A 19,232-nucleotide genomic window follows, 5' to 3' on the forward strand; every position below is an offset into this window, starting at 1 on the left:
CAGCTCTTTCCTTTTGGGAAAGGACATTGCTCATTTATAAAGGTTTTTTCAAATGTTGCTGGTCTAAAACTATTACTTTTTGATTAACTTCACTTAGAAATCAGCCTTTTTTAAGATCTTGAGATGGGGTAAGTATGTCCATTTGTTTTCAATGGCTTCTGTAAAGTCTGTAAATGCTTGTCAGTTAGACCTCAAAATACTCTGGTATTGATATTCTGGTATCTGATTGTCTTGCCTGCCTGGGGTTCTAAAATAGCACTGTGTAATGCTTGAACCTTTGCATGGTTTTGTCTCTGAGCTACACCTGTAATTTGTGCTCTCTCAGATTAGAGTCTGAGGTAACATTTCTGTTTGATTTTTCTCTAATGAGTAATGTGGCTGCAACTGTTCAGTGAGTTGAAACTTTTATTCCCACGAGTCTTACAATGTACTTATTTAGATGTTGTTAATAAGATGCTTTTAATTTAATCTTTCTTTCCTAATCATGTCACTAACCTTACAGATTTCACATATATATGAGAGAGAAGCCACTTTCTTAACCATTCCGGCTTGTCTCCATTAATTGTCGGACGTATTTGAAGCCACTGGAATAGTTCTCATCTCATCTTAGTTTGCTGTATGACAGAGGCAACACTTAAACTAGTCAATCAAATACAAAAAAACCCTTCTATCTTGTAATAATAGAAACAAGAGTAAAAAGAATAAATTGCCAAGATTCAAGGGACCCTGCCAACATGAAATCTAGTAAATTAAAATATGAGTTCAAAAAGTAGCCTGGGGTACAGCACCTGTCCCTTGGCATCCCTACTTGCTTCTGTGGTTTTACAACTGCACTTTTCCAGTTGTTAAACATACTTTCTTTTTTCCTTGTGTTTTGAAAGACTCACTAAACAACAGTAGAAACTAACTAAAGCCCTAATACTCCAAATACTTATGTATATGAACAACTTTATATGTGAAAGTAGCCCCACTGATTTCAAATTGTAACTCAGGTAGGTCATTTGTGCACTGAATTTGATGGGACTACTCCCTGGCCTGAAGCAAAGTTACTCACATATATGTATACTGAATTGGTCCTTATTTACCTATATCATGAACAATGAAATTAACTAGGCATAAAATGCTGACAGATGCATTCATTTAAAAAAAAATCTGAATAGGTGTAACAACAGTAGGTTTGGAGGGGAGAGGGAGGAACTTCGACAGAGTTGTGTAAGTTTCTTTTGTTAAGCTGATGGTGTTCCTTTTTCAGCAAAGGATCATGTCACCTGTGCTGAAATTTGGCTTTAGCTATCACTGCATTTTATTCAGAATGTTGGTATCCCCAGAGAAACTTTGATAGGTGAGATTTTTTAAAAATAGTATATTGTGCATATGTGAGAGAGAGCCAAGAAATGCAAAATTAAGGTTCAAGTAAAAAGGAAAAAATAAAGAAAAAGCCCTATCAATCTTAGGGTTTTATATTGCCACCCATCACTACAGTATGTGAGCACCCGACAAATAAAATCGCTAGCAATAACTAAGTCCCTAGTGAACTTCATGGAATTTCTGTCACTTCTGTTTCAGAGTAAGATTTCTGCTTGGGGAAGAGTTTATGTATTTTTAAATTCATTATGTTTCTTTTATGGTTGCTTGTTCAGGGAGTTTGGGGTAGAAAGTTGATATACTGGAAAATCAAGAAATGCTTAATTATGTTTCTGTAAACAATTTAAATGGATGCATATGCCCACCCAGTGTTCATTCCTGACTTATAACTGGTTGCATATAATCATTCTTAGCAAATTTTGTGTCTAATGTCAAGAGAGGATGTGAGTATATAGCTCTAATGGTGTGCTATGTAAGGAGTTGAAAAGGGCAGGTATAGTGATTTCCACCCCCCCACCCACCCCACCCCCAGCAGCAATCTACAGTGGTTTCGGCTGTCTGATTCCTAACTGAATGGATTATAATGTTTATGGCCTAGACATACAGAGCAGCTGAAGCAGAAAAGGGGCTGTGTTTAAGGCTGATGGCCTGTATGTGATTTGCATTTATTGTACAGAAGGTGAGGATTTGTAGTTCATAATGAAAATGTGGATGAGTTATGGTGACTTACTGGGATGACTGGAAATGGAGTTTGGGTTTTTTGTGGCCATTGAATGGGTGTCATCTGGTCAGAGTTTGTTTATTGATCCTTAACTTCTAAATGTCTTGGCTTTCAACCATTTGATAAATTCTGTGTTTGGGGTCTTGCATCTAAATTTATGATTTACAACCATCTTAATTAAGCTTTTTGCATGGGAATTTCCATAGAGATGTTTGAGTGTATGTTGAAATGTCAGGTAAATGTTCTAAACTTTTTAAACTCGTCCCGGGAGAATAAGGAAATGTAATAAAATAGAGCACAAAGTAAGCTATGTCAAGAAGGAGAAATCCTTGCTGTGTTTAACTTCACTTCCCACAAAGCAGCAGCAGACCTCATGTGCTCCTCTTTTAGAGTAGTAGGAGCTGGGCTGCATATAATTAAATCTGCTCATAAAGGACACATCTGCATTTGACTTCACTCAAGCAAACACCTGCACCGGGCTCCTTATGGGTTATGGGGTCCATCCAAGTAAAGTCACTTGTATGAACAGAGCCAAGGCCTGAATCTGACTAATTGAGTTCTGGAGTCTAAGTCCAAAGATGTTGACTGATGCTAAAAAGCCCTGCTGAGATCTCAGTTGGTTCTCAGGTGTTCATACAATCACAGGGAGAATATGAAGTAAGTGTGTGTGTGTGTCTCTCTCTCTCTCTCTTTATGACCCCTCCAGTCAGAGTCCTCCAGCTCCTGGCCTGACCAGCAGTCAAAAAGGTTTCCCCGCCTGTGTGGAAACCTGTTCCTCTGTCAGTCCTTCTGTGAGGACTTCCCCAACTTCTCAGCCCTCCAGTCTTTAAAGGGCTTTATCAACACCTGAGTCTCTTTGGTTCGCTCCTGGGGATTTTCCTGTCCTCCAGAGAACTGAAGAGAGCTGGTTATCCAAGGCTTCAGTTGTTCAGTTATGTTCAGGCTCTGCCTACTCATTGCTGATTAAACCATCAGAATCTCATTCAAAGACATAGTCAGGCACCATTCCCTTTGTGTTTAGCCCAAGGAGTATGCAGTAAGAATACAGTTTAAAATAATCGTAAGGGTGTAGGAACTTTACACTTCTTAAGCGCTAAGGGGGTAGGAAAACCGCCCCCGGATTTAGAGTGGCTGAAGTGGTTCCCGCACCCCGCCACACTTCCGGTCAGGAGACACACAGATTAAGCGCTGACTAGGTGTATATCTCTGGAGTACACAGTGCATAAAGCACCAACCAGGAGAGGGGGCGAGACGTTGGCTTGAGTTTGTACATGCGTATAATAGCATGATTTATGTAACCACTTATAATAAATAGACGTGGACAGCCCCGTTGGGGGCGCTCCACGGGAACAGACTGACTGACTTGGCTTCGTCATTGCTACATAAGGGCTTACAGACTGTGCATAGCACCAAACAGTTTGCACATAGATTCCCCAAATCATCGCACAGTCCTGCTCTCTTTGACAGAGCCCCAGGATTTGTCACAGGTAGGGTGACCAGATAGCAACTATGAAAAAACAGAACAGGGGGTGGGGGATAATAGGTGCCTATATAAGAAAAAGTCCCCAAAAATGGGACTGTCCCTTTATAAAAAATGAGACATCTGGTCACCCTAGAGGGGATGCTGAAAATCCTTCTTGGATTTTCACCCAAATGTTTTGGAAGAGGTGAGATGAGCAAGTGAGGGCCTTGTCTTTTATTTTGGGGGCCTCGGAGTGAGGCCCAGGCCTGCAAATACTTAATGCATATAAGTAACATCATTCTCACAAGTAATCAGTTAAACTAATGGGATTGTTCACATAAGCAAAGCTACTCACATGCCTAAGTGTTTGCAGGATTGGGCCCCTTGTATGTAAACATTGTTTAGGCTCTGTAACTACTGAATTAGGATGCACATTGCATAAAGTGAAATAGGTAACTTTTAATGAAAGTTTGAAGTATTTTCTTCTATTTGACTTGCTTTTAGACTTCATTAAACTCTAAAAAGCATGAGCCTATTGTTCTTTATATTCTGGTATAATATGGTAGTACCCACAACAGGCTAGGTGCTTTCCACCCAGTCCTTGTCTCAAAGAGCTCACAATCTAATCAAAAGATCTAAGTGAAGAAAATCTAATCAGTAGCTTTACAATTACAAATGTTTACACTTCACATGCTCTAGGAGGGAATGCACATTTCAATAAATGTGCAGGTATATCCGGTGCTCAGCCTGCAGTACTAACAAACACTAGTCGCCTGTCACTAGTTGGTGCCTGTCAAGAAATGTACATATGACTGAGGAGCAGGAGGATGTGGATGGGCACCAGATGGCCTGTGGCTGCACTGAGGGTGCCTGCTAGCTAAGGAACTTGTGACTCTTCTCATCATCCCCTCAAACATTTAAACAAAAACTAAACACCTACAGGGTCAAATGCAAATGGTTACAGGCCAAATCTTGCTTCATTTACTCACATAAGTAGTCCAATTGACTTCTATTGGACTACTCCTTTGGGTAAGGACAGCAGCAATTAGCTACATGTTAACTGCACAAGCTTGATGACATTAGGTCCTCAAATAACAGAGCACGTAAAAGAGAAGGGTGAATGCATGCCCTTAACTCTGGCCCTTAACCAAGCGAATTACAGTGAGCCTTCACCTATATTCAGACAGTTACCTTGCATTAAGGGTTGTGTGTGGCTTTTTTTGCATGTGATTTGAAAATAGATAAATGCACTCATCATTAATAGATTAGGCCTCATTCTACAGATCATTGTGTTAGATTTCCCCGCACTAATAAATCTGCACATGGAATAGGAGTAGAATAGCCTGAAGTGTTCCTGCAATCTTTCAAATGCGTATTAGTCACTTATAGATACTTGGGGATAATGCTTCTGTAGAAACCAAACAGCTCCAAACGTCAATATAATTAACAATGGCCTTAAAACTAGAACAGTGATACAGTATTGGTCACACATATCCTGGTCTGGATACCTGTCCCAGTCTGGATACCACCCAGAGTTACCTATAAACAAAACGAGGAATTATTTTTAAGCAGAACTGTACTTAAGGTAACAAATTCAAGAAACAATATCTGATTGTGATACATACTTATGACTTTCTCACGCTCTGGATTTTCTGGCAAGAGAAGAGAAAGGAACATAAGCTTGTTTACCAGTTAGAAACCATTTTAACGAAAAAAATGAAAAATAATTGAGAACTTGAGTACATAATGAGACACTCTGGGACCTTTGCTTTTCTCACCTGGGTGTAATACAAATATGTCTGTTTCACTTTAATAAAACATTGAAAAATGCCAAAAAGAGGAAACGTGAGAATAACGTGTTTCCACAATGATACTTCCAGGCCTGGCTGAGATGGAACTTGCTCATAACCACCTGCTTCTTTTAGCCCTTAGTAGCGGAAATGGAGGAAGTGGGTTTTGATAACTGCAACTAATGCTACCGCTGTTGACTTAGGCTTGGCTCCACAAAGGGACATGGGAGTTGCAATGCTGAATGTCGCAACACTTAACTTCTAGGCCTCTAGAAAATCACAGAACAAGCACTGATCCACAGTCTCAGTTAGGCCCCTATACAATGAATGGGGAGACAGTAGTGCCTATTAATGCATTCCACAAAAGCCAATACACTAGAGGGGGAGCAGCCTAAGATAGCCAATAGGAGATGTTGATGAGAGGGGTGTGTCCTTAGCCCCACTCCCTCTGAGATAGCCCCATCTCCCTGCAGCCTGGACGTAGGCCCTATCTTTGCCTAGTGATCCATGAATGGGAATCCACAGCCTAAAGTCAGGCAGTTTAGGCACCTCTTGCAGGAATGAGTTAGGTGCCCGCCTTGCTCCATGCAAAACAGCCAGAGGAAGAAGAGATGCTGGTGCTACCACCCACCTTATAACTTTTAGCCTAGTGGTTATGGTGGTCTTCTGGGATGTAGGAGAGTTAGGTTCAATTCCCCACTCTCCCTCTCTGAGGGGAGGGAAAGGATCTGAACAGGGGTCTTCCCCTTCCCCAGGAGCAGGTTCTAACTCCTGAGCTTTGGGATATTATGATGTTGGGGCTCCCTCAGTCTCTTCTATTGAAGCTGCTCCACTGTGGATGAATAACAAAAGAGAGATTGGAGCAGGGGGACTGGACCCTGGGTCTTCTACCACCCCAGGTGGATTGTAATGTTGTGTTCTCTGTCTCTGGCCCAATGATTATTAAGTATTTATCCACAGTGGTACAGTCACTGGGCTGAACATTTTCTGAAAACTTTTGCAGCCGGGCTGCTTCATGTTCCTTTTGAAAAACCAGCACATTGCCTCTCTGCCTCCCCACCCCAAACATGTGCTGTGGAGTGAATCAAATGCTTACAGAAGGTTGGGCCTAGCTGTGATCCCAGGCTGGCTAGCCACTCCCTTGAGGTTTTGTTGCACTGGTGGGGGTATTAGCCTGGCTCCCTCCTAATGCTCACTGGTGTACTAAGAGAGTTTCTTGCTACCTGGGGTGGAAAGGGGGTTCTTCATATTCTTTTTTTCCTCCTCCACGTGGATCCCCACCATACATGGCTTTTGGATGTAGATTCTCAATTGTACTTGAGAGCAAGCAACCACTGTCTTGTGACAATGGTCCATTGATATTGGGTCTTATATATGGGTCTTTCCATATGATATCATTCAGTTAGGGACTTTCCTTTTTACTTACCACATAGCTTATCCACACACTTCTCACTCTTGCATTTGCTGCATGCTGCTCCTGTGTCATAAGGCCATGTTGGATAATTCCCACTGCAAAGAGGAACAACTTTGTTCTGATATTGACCTTCTTGGGAAGAATTTGAATACCTTGTGTTCATATTTTGTTGGAATTATTTTATCATGAGAAAATACTACAGCAAAGCCCCTTTCACACACAACATGCAGTGAAATGGAAGAGAGCAGGAATGACTAGACCCCATGTTTAGGAACTCAGTTTTAATGAAGTTTTGTCTGTCTTCTTTCCTGAGTTTAACACTGCCAAATTTCAGCTTCCAGAGACTGAGAACTTTGGAAGTGTGACATTTAGCTATGCCACTGAAAGAGTTACTGTTCTCTTTTGTGCACACTGAACATTTTAATATAGAGGAAACCCTGCCAGGCTGGCTGGGAATCTGTCAGGGAGCTATTTTATTTCAGTTTATATGCAGACTGTTATAGGAGTCAGTTGTCTCTTCCCCTCCCCACCTTTTTGCACCCTTCTTCCTTTCTAGAGACTTTCTGGGTGAAATTCTAGCCTAACTGAACTCAATGGGGCCAGGATTTCACCCCATATTTCTTTGTTTATGTAAACCCTCTTGAGGACAAGGCACTCAAATGAAGGATTAAGTGGAGTTTAAGTGGTCCTTAGCTTTTGTGCTCTCCCCCTGCACAGGGTTGAATGTCACTAAATCAAATGGCACACTCGTGGAACTAATGCCCAGATGAAGTATAGTTTGATTCGGTTAACTCACATGCTAAAGGATAGAATTTGGGTGTACAAGAAACACAGCATATAGAGTTTCAATCCACTATTCAGCAGTGGTAAAGGACACCAATAGGAAGCTGGCTCACACAGTATCAAGAGATGTATTAGAAGTTCAAGGATACTGCATTACACTTTATAAAGCACTGGTATGACACATTTGTGGGTACAGTCTTGTATTATAGTCAATCTTGGTTACCCTAGGATATGTCTGCACTGCAATGGGGGAGGGAGGGATGATTGCATCATGTAAACTAGCTAGCCTGAGAATTGAGAACAGTGAAGTCACATCAGCATGGGCTTCACTATGGGGTTGTACAAGCCTGCCAAAGACCCCGGGGAATTACTTGGCCTGTGAGCCTGGAACCCTAAATACTTACTTGGGTGGCAAGCTTAGGCTAGACTCCTTGCTGCTGCAGCTTTACTGCTGTTAGTACTTGCTCTAGTTAGATTAAAGCTAGCTTGGGTATGTCCACCCAAGCTACCACCACACCTCCAACTGCAGTGTAGACATACCCTACATGTAGAGTGACATAGTTAAGTTGGAGAACTACTCCCCTCCGCCAAAGAATAGATAAAAGGAGTGGAGAGGTTTACACAGATAAAGGCTCTGTGTTTTAGGGCTAAATCCCCTGAATTTAAATTTCAAAATTAGGATTGAGTCCCCCAAAAGTCTTAAATTTCTGTGCATGCTCAGAAGTATTATCAACTGTAGATCAGTTGCTCAAATATTCAATGCAGTCCATCTTCCGGCATCTCCCCTATTTTGCCTTTTTCTTTGGCCCCATTATTGACTCCAGTGGGTAGCCCGCTCCTCGATCAAAGAGAATTGGGCATGGCTTTCTCTGGAGGATCTCATTGCTGCTTCAAGCATTACCCATATGAGTTTACCAGAAAGTAACATGAGTCACTCCTCCGCCACACCACATTCTTATAAAATAATTGTAATGAGAGGACTTACGCTGGCCCATAGTTGCAAATAAAATGTGCTGCATTAGGTCCACGAAACCCTGTTACCGTAGGGCAAAAGTGAACAGCGCAGCCAACTTTGTAACTTGTCGCCCAAGCAATCTGAAAAGTGGACATAAGCTACAATAAAATATCTGATTTAACATTCATGGGACTACAGAGAGACTGCTACTGTACTTGTGACACAAATACAGAATTGCTGAAATAAGAAAAATGTATCCTAGGGACTCTTTACTTGTCCAGTGTGTCGGCCTGGCTTGACATGGGTGAGGCCTCATTTCTTGGGAGACAGGACTAGGGAGGTAAATGGATCAGCAGTCTGGAAACAGACTGTCTGTACCAGCTAAGAAAAAGTGGAACATCCAGGGAACCATTTACAATGGATCAGTCAGGAACATAAAGATGAGGTACAGAGTTAAGCCATGTCTACACTAGAGACCTGACAGTGGCACAGCTGTACCAATGCAGCTGCACCACTGTAAGAGTTCCCATGTAGTCACTCTATGCCAACAGCAGAGAGCTCTCCCGTCAACATAATTAAATCACCTCCAGTGAGTGGTAGTAGCTATGTTGGAAGGAGAGCATCTCCTGCTGACATAGCGCTGTCCACACTGGTGCTTCTGTTGGTGTAACTTATGCCGCTCAGGGCTGTGTGTTTGTCACACGCCTGGGCAACATAAGTTATACCGACAAGTGCTAATGTAGACATAGCCTAAGTCGTGTGTGGACAGAGAGTGCTGCACAGGGATTGGCTTCTACAAAGTAACCAAGCCAGTCCCAAAATATGTAATGCAATGTATAGTCAACACAATGTAATGTGTAAGTGCATATAAAGGAGGAAACATTAAATTCTCGAAAACACTGGCAAACGGGAAATCTTTCCACTGATGCATTTTCATATGTTGATCTTGTGTGACTAGGAAAATAACTTTGCCAGGGTAGTTGATGACTTCTAGCAAATGTGAGGTTAGGTGTTTTTAACCTGTCTCATTTACTTAATTGTAGCCCACTGACCAGCACTACTTTTCTATCTGGAAAAGTGTTAAGAGTTCAAAGACATGACGTGTAATAAAGGCCCAATTCAGCTCATCTCTCACTAAGCTCAATTTTCCCATATGCTGAAGTCAGTCAGGTTATGTACATTTATCTAAGAGCACAGTTTGGCTCAAAGTACCTAAGTTACCCTTTATCCAATGAGAATGAAAGTCTCTCAGCTGGATTCCTGCCTCTCAACATTCCAGGAATGTGACTTTCTGCTCGATAACCATTCCTCCACCCTATTTTAAACTTTTTTATAACAAGTTTTAGTGAATTTATTGCTCACAAAAAATGCTGATATGATACTCCCAGAAACTGAAATCCTCTTTTTGTCTATACGCAAAGTTCAACAGCTCAGCCTTCATGTCCGCATGATCCTTAGTCTCTTTTCGGTGAGACTGCCAACAGGAGACATGAACCTTATCTGCTATGAACTGGACTGATGCCACAAATTCATTTAACATATAGACCACGGTACAGTCGGAAGGCAGTTTTTAATGAGACTCTTTATAAAAGTGAGAGAATACGTAGATAGTTAATATAAAGCAAATCTACTTGCACATAAAAATGATGCATATTTTTCATAAATATAGGACCAATAAAGTTGTGCATTGCAAATAGCTTCTGGATTACACAGCTGATAACAGTAACAATTATTTTTTAGTCATTATCAATCTGAGCTTGATTTTTTTGATTGCTGACCGAAAACTGAAAGACCCTGTAGCCAATTTCCAGTCTTGCCCCATTCTGATTTTGAGCAAACTCTTAAATAACCTATATTGCTACTACTAGTCTGAGGGTCTGTATCTGATTCCTTGCTAGAAGAGAGTCTCTTTCAGGGAAACAAAAATAAGATTAAATTTAAAGGATAAAAAAAAAATCCTCTTTATTTCTCCCATTTTAAATTACAATGGACAAAAATAATTCTGAAGTTGAGATGGAGAAATGTAGCAAATGACTTACCTGAGTGTAATGGCCACACACATTGGTGCAAGTGTTAGTGCCATAGGCATAGTCTTTGAACTCATCGTACCAACTAGTGAGGGCCGCAGTCACAGAAAACATGTGAAAAGAGCCAGTCCAGATGTTTTCTCCAACAGAAGTAAAGGTAGGGTGGGCCTTCCCGGGTATCTTGAGATAGATATTATGTTTAAACTGACATGTCTTTGCCCATGCTCTGGCTGTCTTTGCCAAATCTGGGTCCCAGCTCTGCCAAATGTAAAGACAGACACAAACCATTTTCAGTTACATTGGCATAACAGTAATGCAAAGGAATTTCCTAGAGAGGCCATTCACAGATGTGAAAATGTCATATGTTCTGCATATCTATTCATTCCTGGCCTCCTCGGAGATTTCCAAGAAAGGGCTCTGGGAGTTTTATAGAACTAGCTGATAAACAGCCCTGTGAACTCATTTTTGATAAGTTTAACCATTCATTCAGACCGGCACATCAAATTTCTGTTTTTGCTGGACTCCTGGATTTATAAGACAAACACTAAACTTGTTTGGAAAACAAATGTAGGCATTTAAGCTCTCCTTAATACAAAATGGGGATTCAGAACTAATTTTCAAGAACACCATAGGCATTTCAGAGCAAATTTGTGTTGCCATCTGTCCAGTTTTATGGACAGTAAGTCACGTTCTGAGAGTGCAAATGTTGGCTCCAAATCCATATTTGCATAAACAAATCTGAATTTGCCTATGCAAAGCGGACAGTCAAATGGCTGTCTACGACATTTGTGTACTCAAATGCCTATTTGCTCAAGTGTTGGTTTGGTTTTGCTTTTTCTTCTTTGTGCACATAAAGCCTCCTGGGACAAATGTAGAGTTGTCTTTCTGAAAACTCAACCCTGGGATCTTACCCTTGTATCTTTAAACAGACCCCTTTTATAGTGAAAATCAATTCCATGCTTGCATGAGGCATTCTGATTTTTAGAAAAATTTTAACTAGTGGAATTTCTCTGTTGCATCTTCTGACTGCCTAAGTTTCTGTAAATAAACTTTCTTCTTTTCAAATTAATTGTCAATACTGACTGCTCTGTCAAGGACTAAATGATTACTAGAAATGTAAAACTAACACAATGAAATGTAGCTTATGACGTTTATCTAAGTACAGTACTTGAAATGTGCTGAAAACTGTATTATGTTACAGTAGTATTAAACTGAGTTCATTTCTAAACATATTTTTAGAGAGATGTTTTATAACCCACTGCAAATATATATTTCTTCCCTTTCTTTTTGTAGCTAGGACTGTAAAGTGAATTGTGCATAAATCAACAAAAGCTAAGATAGTTTTATCTGTCATTTAGTCACTAACTCAAGTTGCGGTGATTTCCTTTCAGAACAGTGAGTTATAATGGCAGTTTTTATGGTTTAAATCGTTGACTTTGCTTGGATTTGTCTCACAAAATTGATATAAAAACAACTTGCCTGACAAAATATTAGTGAAGTTTGGTTTTTCGCATTGACTGGTTTATCAATTTTTTTGTCAGTAATTTAGACAAACTGTTACTTGATATTTCCTTAATTTTTAAAGAGAACAAATACAATAGATCTGCTTGAATGAATATTTACAAGAGACTGCTTTCCAATTCCAGCCTTAATATTATTGCAAGTTAAGAGTAATGCTCCTGTTTACATCTGTGCAACCCCTATGATTTATAAGAAAGAGACCCAGTCAATGGTTGCGAGTAGTGAATTTGGTTCAGAGTGTTTGGGGGACCTGTTCTGTAGTTTTTGTTCTTTACAATTCAATTTTTCTCCTCTACCTCCAAAAACAATCTGTGTATTTTTTCCTCTTTGTGTGATTACTCCTAGCTAGAGTTGGTTAACTCCTGCAAAAACAGTGTTTGTAAACACTCAGATTTGTTTGACCATATTTATAACCCTTATTTGCTTTCCGTGTGAATGCATCTTTGTTCACATAAACAAAGATTGATTCATGTGAAAAGCCAATAAGAGTGTGTGAGGAATGGCTGTTCTTTGTACAAATACCACATGGAAAAAACATTCATATTTTTCATTAACTCCTCATCACTTTTGTTCTCACATTTAAAAATAATTCACACATCGAATAAGGGAGCAGAAACAATGCCATATGACTTGGGTGACCAATGGCCCACCACTGTAAGAAACAGGCAAAGAATATCACTACATTGCGTCTGGGACCCCGCTTCCCAGTGTGGGCAAACGGATGTGCTGGCTCTGCTCCTGCCAACATGCTAAAAATAGAAGTGTAGCAGGGCAACATGGGCGGTGGCTCAGGCTAGCCACCAGATTCTGTACCTTGGGGTTGTGGGCAGGTTTGCACTCAGGCAACTAGCCCAAGCTGCCACCCATGCTAGCCCAGTTACACCCCAATTTTTAGCAAACCAGCTCGAGCAGCACTAGCTCTTGTCTGTTTACCTGTGCTGGGAAGCACGGTACCTGCGGAAGTGTCAACGTACCCAAAGGGAACAGTTTGTGAACAGTTGAAAACTGCTGAATACTTGCAAGAAAGTGACAGTTCCAAATCCCATTGCAGTCACTGGGAGTCTTTCCACTGATCTGAATGGCCTTTGGATCAGGCCCAAAGAGTGCCTTCCCACAAACCGAGCAGGGGGAAAGGGTTACATTTGTCAGTTAACTTGTTTGCAATGAAGAATTTGACAGTCTTTCTTGGTAATGCCACTGTAACCTCCCAGTAAGATGTGTATAGTTATTTTGAAATCGACTTTTTCTTTAGATGCTGAAGACACCACAAACACCGCCAGCAGCCTCTTCTTGTATTTTTGTTGCTTGCATGCAGAGAAAGAGGAAATGCTTCTCACATACGTATTTCCATTTTAAAAAGGCTGTTCTCAAAAAGGTGGAATGTCTTGAGTTCATTCTCTTATGTCTCTAGATAGAAACCTGAGCCTCATCTGAAGCCTGGTATACACTACAAAGTTAGATTATCATAAATCAGCTTACATTGACCTAACTCTGTAAGTGTTCCCAATAATATGTAGCTCCCACCAATGTAAGTCGCCCTCTACACTGACTTAATAACTCCACCTCTGAGGGAGATGTAGCACTTAAGCTGATGTAGTTAGGTCGTCGCAGCGTCAGTGTAGACACGGTTTGCTTACATTGACTGTTGCTGTCTTTCAGAAACTGTCCCACAATGCCCCATGCTAGCAGTTAAATCAGTGCAAGTGCTCCTGGTGAGGCCGCACACCACTGACACAAAGAGTGTAGTGTGGACATGTAACATTGATTCAATTACGGTGGTGGCTATATATCAGTATAACTTAGGTCAACTTAATTTTGTAGTGTAGATTTGCCCTGAGGTAAACCAGGGCTCCAAGTGAAATACTGTAATCCTCTTTAGTCATACTTAACTTTTAATTGTTGAAGAGCTAAGCAGTATGTGGTTTTACACTACATTGCATTTCACAATAGATTTTGGCACTTCCCCTATTGCTTCCTCCACATTAGATACCTCATTGTAGGGGAGGTTGATTTAGTCTGACCATCAGAAATAATGTTGTCAAGGTTTTTAGGCCTCATGCTAGTTGTAATATAATCTTTCCCCTATAATCTGTGAGTGTAATTTTTCAGATTTTGTGTCTAATTTAAAACAAAGGAATTCTGCACTTCATTGCGGTAACCCTAATATACAACCCTAGTATCCTTTCAATAAGACCTACAGGACTCAGGATGGTGATAAGCACCAGTAAAAGAACGTTGACGGGGGATAGCCAGACAGAACCCAGATAGAACCTAGTGAGAGAGCCAGCTTTGTCTGGAGAATTTGAACCAGCACATACTGTAACTAACAAACACTATTCTCATGACTGTAAAAAGAAAAACCACTTTCCAACTTCCAATTTGTGGTGTTTATCCAGAAAAAAAGAATTGTCTCTCCAGTTGTCTCAGCAAAGTTACTTATGGTTTCTGTGTGCAGAGGTTCTGCTGCTTAGCGGCCACCTCTTTCCTGGTGGTGGATTCACAGTTGCTGGTCACTCCAATAGCCATATATGCAAATGAGTTTATTACAATGTTGGCAGGGATCTTGCTGAGCAAGGACACAGTACATCTTATGTGGTGGCAGATATTTCCCTGGAATATATTTGGCCACAGATGCAATATATCTTCATTACTGAACTTCAAGACAGAGAAATCAAGATTTCTCCAATGAGAAGATGCAGGAAGCATCACAGCCTAAATATTACCCATTCTAGCAAGAAAGGGAACTAGGTAGGGTGAGATGTTTCCCAGGACTTTGAAATTGAAGAAACCCTCCAAAGGACTTTTCCCTCTGAACAGAACAGCAGGGTTTCTGTCACATAGTTATAACATGTTTATCTATGTAGTTTGTGAGTCCCTTGAACTAGGGAAAGGGAATCACTGCTGCAGTTGACAAATGGGAGTTCTCCCCTTAAGGGGATTTTTGTGTATTTTTACCAGAATGCTGGATCTGTCTGTACCCCAGCGTGGGATGGGTAGACACTGCACTCCCAACAGTAATAATCAGGGTGCCTCAATGGTCCCAGAACTGACAGTCAGGGACTCTTAGATTTGGTTTTGTTTCTTTAAGCCTCTGTTGCTGCCCCAGCACCTCCAGCTTATAGGACCATCAGCAGCTGTGAATAATCCTCTGTTGGATGAAGTCCTGAGACAGCATTGCAGGTAACCAAACAGCTATAAACTCGACAAAGTGACTTGATGACAGTGTCCTCTTCCAGCATAGATTTACAGCACGCAACACTGAAGAGATGGGGGAAGGAAACTAACTAATGTGCATATTTAGTGCTTCACATGTAGCCCACGAAAGCTTATGCTCAAATAAATGTATTAGTCTCTAAGGTGCCACAAGGACGTCTGTTCTATTTTTAAATCACGCAGGGGCTGCTGAGCTATGACAGTTTAAAACAAGGAGGATTTTCATAGCATAAACCTCAAGCATTGAAAAATCCATCTGAACCCCGGGAGGGGCACTGAGCAGGTATGTGTCCAGCTGTGATAACTGGAGTCTTACTGAAGTGGTTTGAGGCTTTGGGATTGTTTTTTTGTTTTGTTTTTAAACTATGATTCAAGGAGGGTTGGCATAGCTGAAAAGCTTTCATAGCCAGTTACAGAAGTAAGTCCTCATGAGAACAGTTAACACCATTACAACATTCACTGTCTGTGTGCAAGTGAGGAGTAAAATATTGCTGAAGGTCCCCTTACCATGTGAAGCATGTTGCTAGCTGCTGGATTCACCCGGGACCGAAAATGGTTATGAGCCATCACACACTCCTCAATAAACTGTTTGTCTCTTGTGTCAGGTAAAGTACTTGGCTCATAAGAGTAGCAGCAAACTGAGAGAGACAGTACTACCAGCCCAGGAAGGGACAGCGTGATTTTCATGATTCTCAAGTCTCTCTGACCTTCCAACACTGAAAGCAGAATATTTTTGGCTATATATGGTGCTCTTAGCTCCCCAGATCGGGTTTTGGCTGGAAGGCTGAGTTTTATCTTCAAATTACAGCTGCTTAATAGGGTATTGCTAACAGGAAACCAATCGGCTTCAGCAGCTCCAAAAAAAGAATGAGGAAATTGTGGTAAATAAATTTTGCCCTGAAGCTGTTGAGTTTCTGTTTTAGTGAGCATTTGTATTGGCAGGTTAAAGACTAGGCCAGGGTGGGGAGGGGGGAGAGGAGCATGCAATGTCGCTCCTGGCAGGGGAGGGGAGGGGAAGGAGGAACAAGCAGCGTTGCTCCAGCTGGTGGTATGGGGGGGAACCTCCCGCTGCCTCCCCCACCCCACTGGTACCCCTGTCCTCAATTTCAGGAGGAAACTTCTGGAATTTAGAATGGCCCAAATTAGTGAACTCTACAGCAAGGCACTTCTTACATAAATGTTAATTACCTGTATTGTAACTGGAGTTCTTCAAGATGTGTTGTCTGCCTGTGTTCATTTCTTGTTTCAGACTGAAACTAAGGTGTAACTTTAACAGATCTGCTCTAGAAATTATTATGGGGAAGTCCTATGGTCTGTGTTATACAGGAGGTCTGAGTAGATGATCACAGTCAGGGCTGTCCTCAGGCATACGCACTCAAAAATTTGGGGGCACCCCGGGTCTTAGTGTCCACAGGGCTGCCCAGAGGATTCAGGGGACCTGGGGCAAAGCAGGGGAGTGGACATAAAAAAGGCACCACCCGCTGTGGCGCCTGTACTCACCAGGCGGTGCTCCAAGTCTGCAGCGGCGGGTCCTTCACTTGCTCCGAGTCTTCAGCAGCAGCGGGTCCTTCACTCACTCTACGTCTTCGGTAGCACTGAAGGACCCGCTGCCAAAGTGCTGCCGAAGACCTGGAGCGAGTGAAGGACCCGTCGCCAAAGTGCGGCCGAAGACCCAGACCGCCACCAGGTGAGTAGCCAGGAAAGGGATTCTCAGCCAGGGCTCGTGGGGCCCCTGTGGGGCCTGGGGCAAATTGCCCCATTGGCCGCCCCCTCCCCCCGGGTAGCTCTGAGGGTCCACCTTTCCAGCTCTTCGTATTTCTGTTCTGATCTCTCCTGCTGCAGCCTGATGAGTCTTTCTCTGGAGGGGATCTAGTTCTTAAAAGTGAAAAAGCCTTCCAGTCTGCCAGACCTATTAGCACAACACTGAAACTGTTAGAGTCATTCAAGTGGTAATGAAGGATCTACTGTCAGTTTCTGAATGTACTGACAAAAACAGTTGTGCATGGCTGTAATATTTACTCAGAACATATCAGTCGACAGGACCTTAGTTTAAAATTTGCTTTAAAAATATTTCATTAGCGTGTTGATGAAGATTATAAAAACACATCTAAAAAATCCTTGCATAGATTTTTAGATGCACAATCTGAGTATTCATCTTTAGCCTTAAATGTTTGGATCTTCAGACATATGGTTTTTTAAATAAATCCTTCAAAAGACCACCCTTATCTAAAATACACATGCAAGCCTGGGCTCCTGTCAGGCATAGGGCCCCATAAATCCTAAGGATGCCCTGATCACAGTGGTCCTTTCTGGCTTTGAAGTCTATAAATCTGTGCACAGTGTGTGCCAGAGATCGGAACCTTACAGGCAGCAGTGTTCCTTGGGCCACACCTGTTCCCTTCATGCCTTTGAGCAAAGGGGGCATAAAAGGGGACGAAATGACCAACTGACCGACCCTCAGTTCCTTCATTAGTATCAAGTCAGTATGTTAGGGCATGGCTACACTTGCAGATGTAGAGCGTTGTAAGTTAAACCAGCCCTTGGAGATCACAGGAGGGAAAGCACTGCAGTGTGGTCACACTGTCAGCTGCAAGTGCTCTGGCGTGGCCACATTTGCAGCAGCATTGGGAGCGGTGCATTATGGGCAGCTATCCCACAGAGCACCTCTTCCCATTCTGGTGCTGTGGCTTGTGGGAAGGGGGTGGGGGAGGGCATTCTGGGTCTTGTCCCAATACCCTGTGATGGATCACTTTGCATCCCAGAAATCGCTACGCTTCCGTCCACATTTGGTGCCATCTTTCAACATTTTTTGTACTGCGCGCTCTGCCTTTCCATTTGGTCTGCAAGAATGGAGCCTGAAGTGCTGAGGAACATGCTGATGGGTCTCACCAGCACATCACATTTGGCAGTCAAGTTACTTCTTAAGCTACAAACTGACAGGGAGGAGTCGGACAACGATGTCGACTCGCATAACACATATGACACGAGATGGCTTGTGGCATTCATGGACATGCTCACCACCGTGGAACGCTGCTTTTGGGCTCAGGAAACAAGCACTGGGTGGTGGGATCACATAGTCATGCAAGTCTGGGATGATGAGCAGTGGCGGCAGAACTTTTGGATGAGAAAAGCCACTTTCATGGGACGGTGTGATGAGCTCGTCCCAGCCCTGCAGTGCAAGGACACGCGATTGAGAGCCTCCCTGACAGTGGAGAAGCGGGTGGCTATTGCAACCTAGAAGCTGGCGACTCCAGACAGCTACCGATCGGTCGGGAACCAGTTTGGAGTGGGAAAGTCAACCGTTGGAATTGTGTTGATGCAAGTTTGCAGGGCCATTAATCGCATCCTGCTCAGAAGAACAATGATTCTGGGTAATGTGCATGACATTGTGGCTGGCTTTGCACAAATGGGTTTCCCTAACTGCGGAGGGGCAATAGATGGGACGCATATTCCAATTCTGGCACCAGCCCACCTAGCCTCTGAATACGTTAATCGGAAGGGGTATTTCTCTATGGTTCTCCAGGCGTTTGTGGATCACTGACATTAACGCAGGCTGGCCCGGAAAGGTGCATGACGCACGCATCTTTTGGAACACTGGCCTGTTCAGGAAGCTGCAGGCAGGGACTTTCTTCCCAGACCAGAAGATCACTGTAGGGGATGTCGAAATGCCCATTGTGATGCCTGGAGACCCTGCTTACCCTTTAATGCCATGGCTCATGAAACCCTACACAGGGAGCCTTGACAGCAGCAAGGAGTGGTTCAACAACAGGCTGAGTCAGCGCAGAATGACTGTGGAGTGTGCTTTTGGCCATTTAAAGGGCCGCTGGTGCTGACTGTATGGGAAGCTGGACCTGGCCGATGACCACATCCCTACGGCTTTATCCGCATGCTGTACCCTCCATAACATTTGTGAAGGGAAGGATGAAAGATTCACTCAGGCAGGGAACTCGGAGTTTCTACAACTGGAGGCTGAATTTGAAC

At 42.5% G+C, this 19,232-nt stretch overlaps 1 protein-coding gene and 1 long non-coding RNA gene across 4 annotated transcripts in view; one reads left to right on the forward strand and one right to left on the reverse strand.

Moving 5' to 3' along the window:
- LOC120380829 overlaps nucleotides 1–19,232 on the forward strand; it is a 27,163-nt gene continuing 7,931 nt past the window's right edge. The window contains exons 1-3 of one of the 3 annotated variants that reach the window (XR_005587861.1): nucleotides 1–128; nucleotides 15,127–15,218; nucleotides 15,435–15,534. This is a non-coding gene — a long non-coding RNA (uncharacterized LOC120380829). Of the gene's footprint in view, nucleotides 129–14,919; nucleotides 15,219–15,434; nucleotides 15,535–19,232 lie in introns of those variants that run through there. The other 2 variants (XR_005587860.1, XR_005587859.1) reach the window with 2 other exon arrangements.
- On the reverse strand, nucleotides 1,898–16,022 carry LOC120380818 (glioma pathogenesis-related protein 1-like). The gene is made up of 6 exons (XM_039498727.1): nucleotides 15,759–16,022; nucleotides 10,530–10,775; nucleotides 8,521–8,630; nucleotides 6,765–6,847; nucleotides 5,174–5,200; nucleotides 1,898–5,087 (listed from the first exon to the last, which is right to left on the reverse strand). Exons 1-6 carry the CDS (start codon nucleotides 15,936–15,938, stop codon nucleotides 4,924–4,926), a joined length of 810 nt encoding a protein of 269 aa, XP_039354661.1. The 5' UTR covers nucleotides 15,939–16,022; the 3' UTR covers nucleotides 1,898–4,923.

This window comes from Mauremys reevesii, linkage group 1, assembly GCF_016161935.1.
Source record: "Mauremys reevesii isolate NIE-2019 linkage group 1, ASM1616193v1, whole genome shotgun sequence".
Lineage (NCBI taxonomy): Eukaryota > Metazoa > Chordata > Testudines > Geoemydidae > Mauremys > Mauremys reevesii.

Bases quoted from the DNA above. Each gene is read 5' to 3' on its own strand.
- LOC120380818 (XM_039498727.1), bottom strand. From the start codon at position 15,938: ATGAAAATCACGCTGTCCCTTCCTGGGCTGGTAGTACTGTCTCTCTCA. The intron at 8,631-10,529 runs GTAAGTCATTTG...TCCACTTTTCAG, and splicing joins TGTGTGGCCATTACACTCAG to ATTGCTTGGGCGACAAGTTA. The intron at 6,848-8,520 runs GTAAGTCCTCTC...TCCTCTTTGCAG, and splicing joins ATTTGCAACTATGGGCCAGC to TGGGAATTATCCAACATGGC.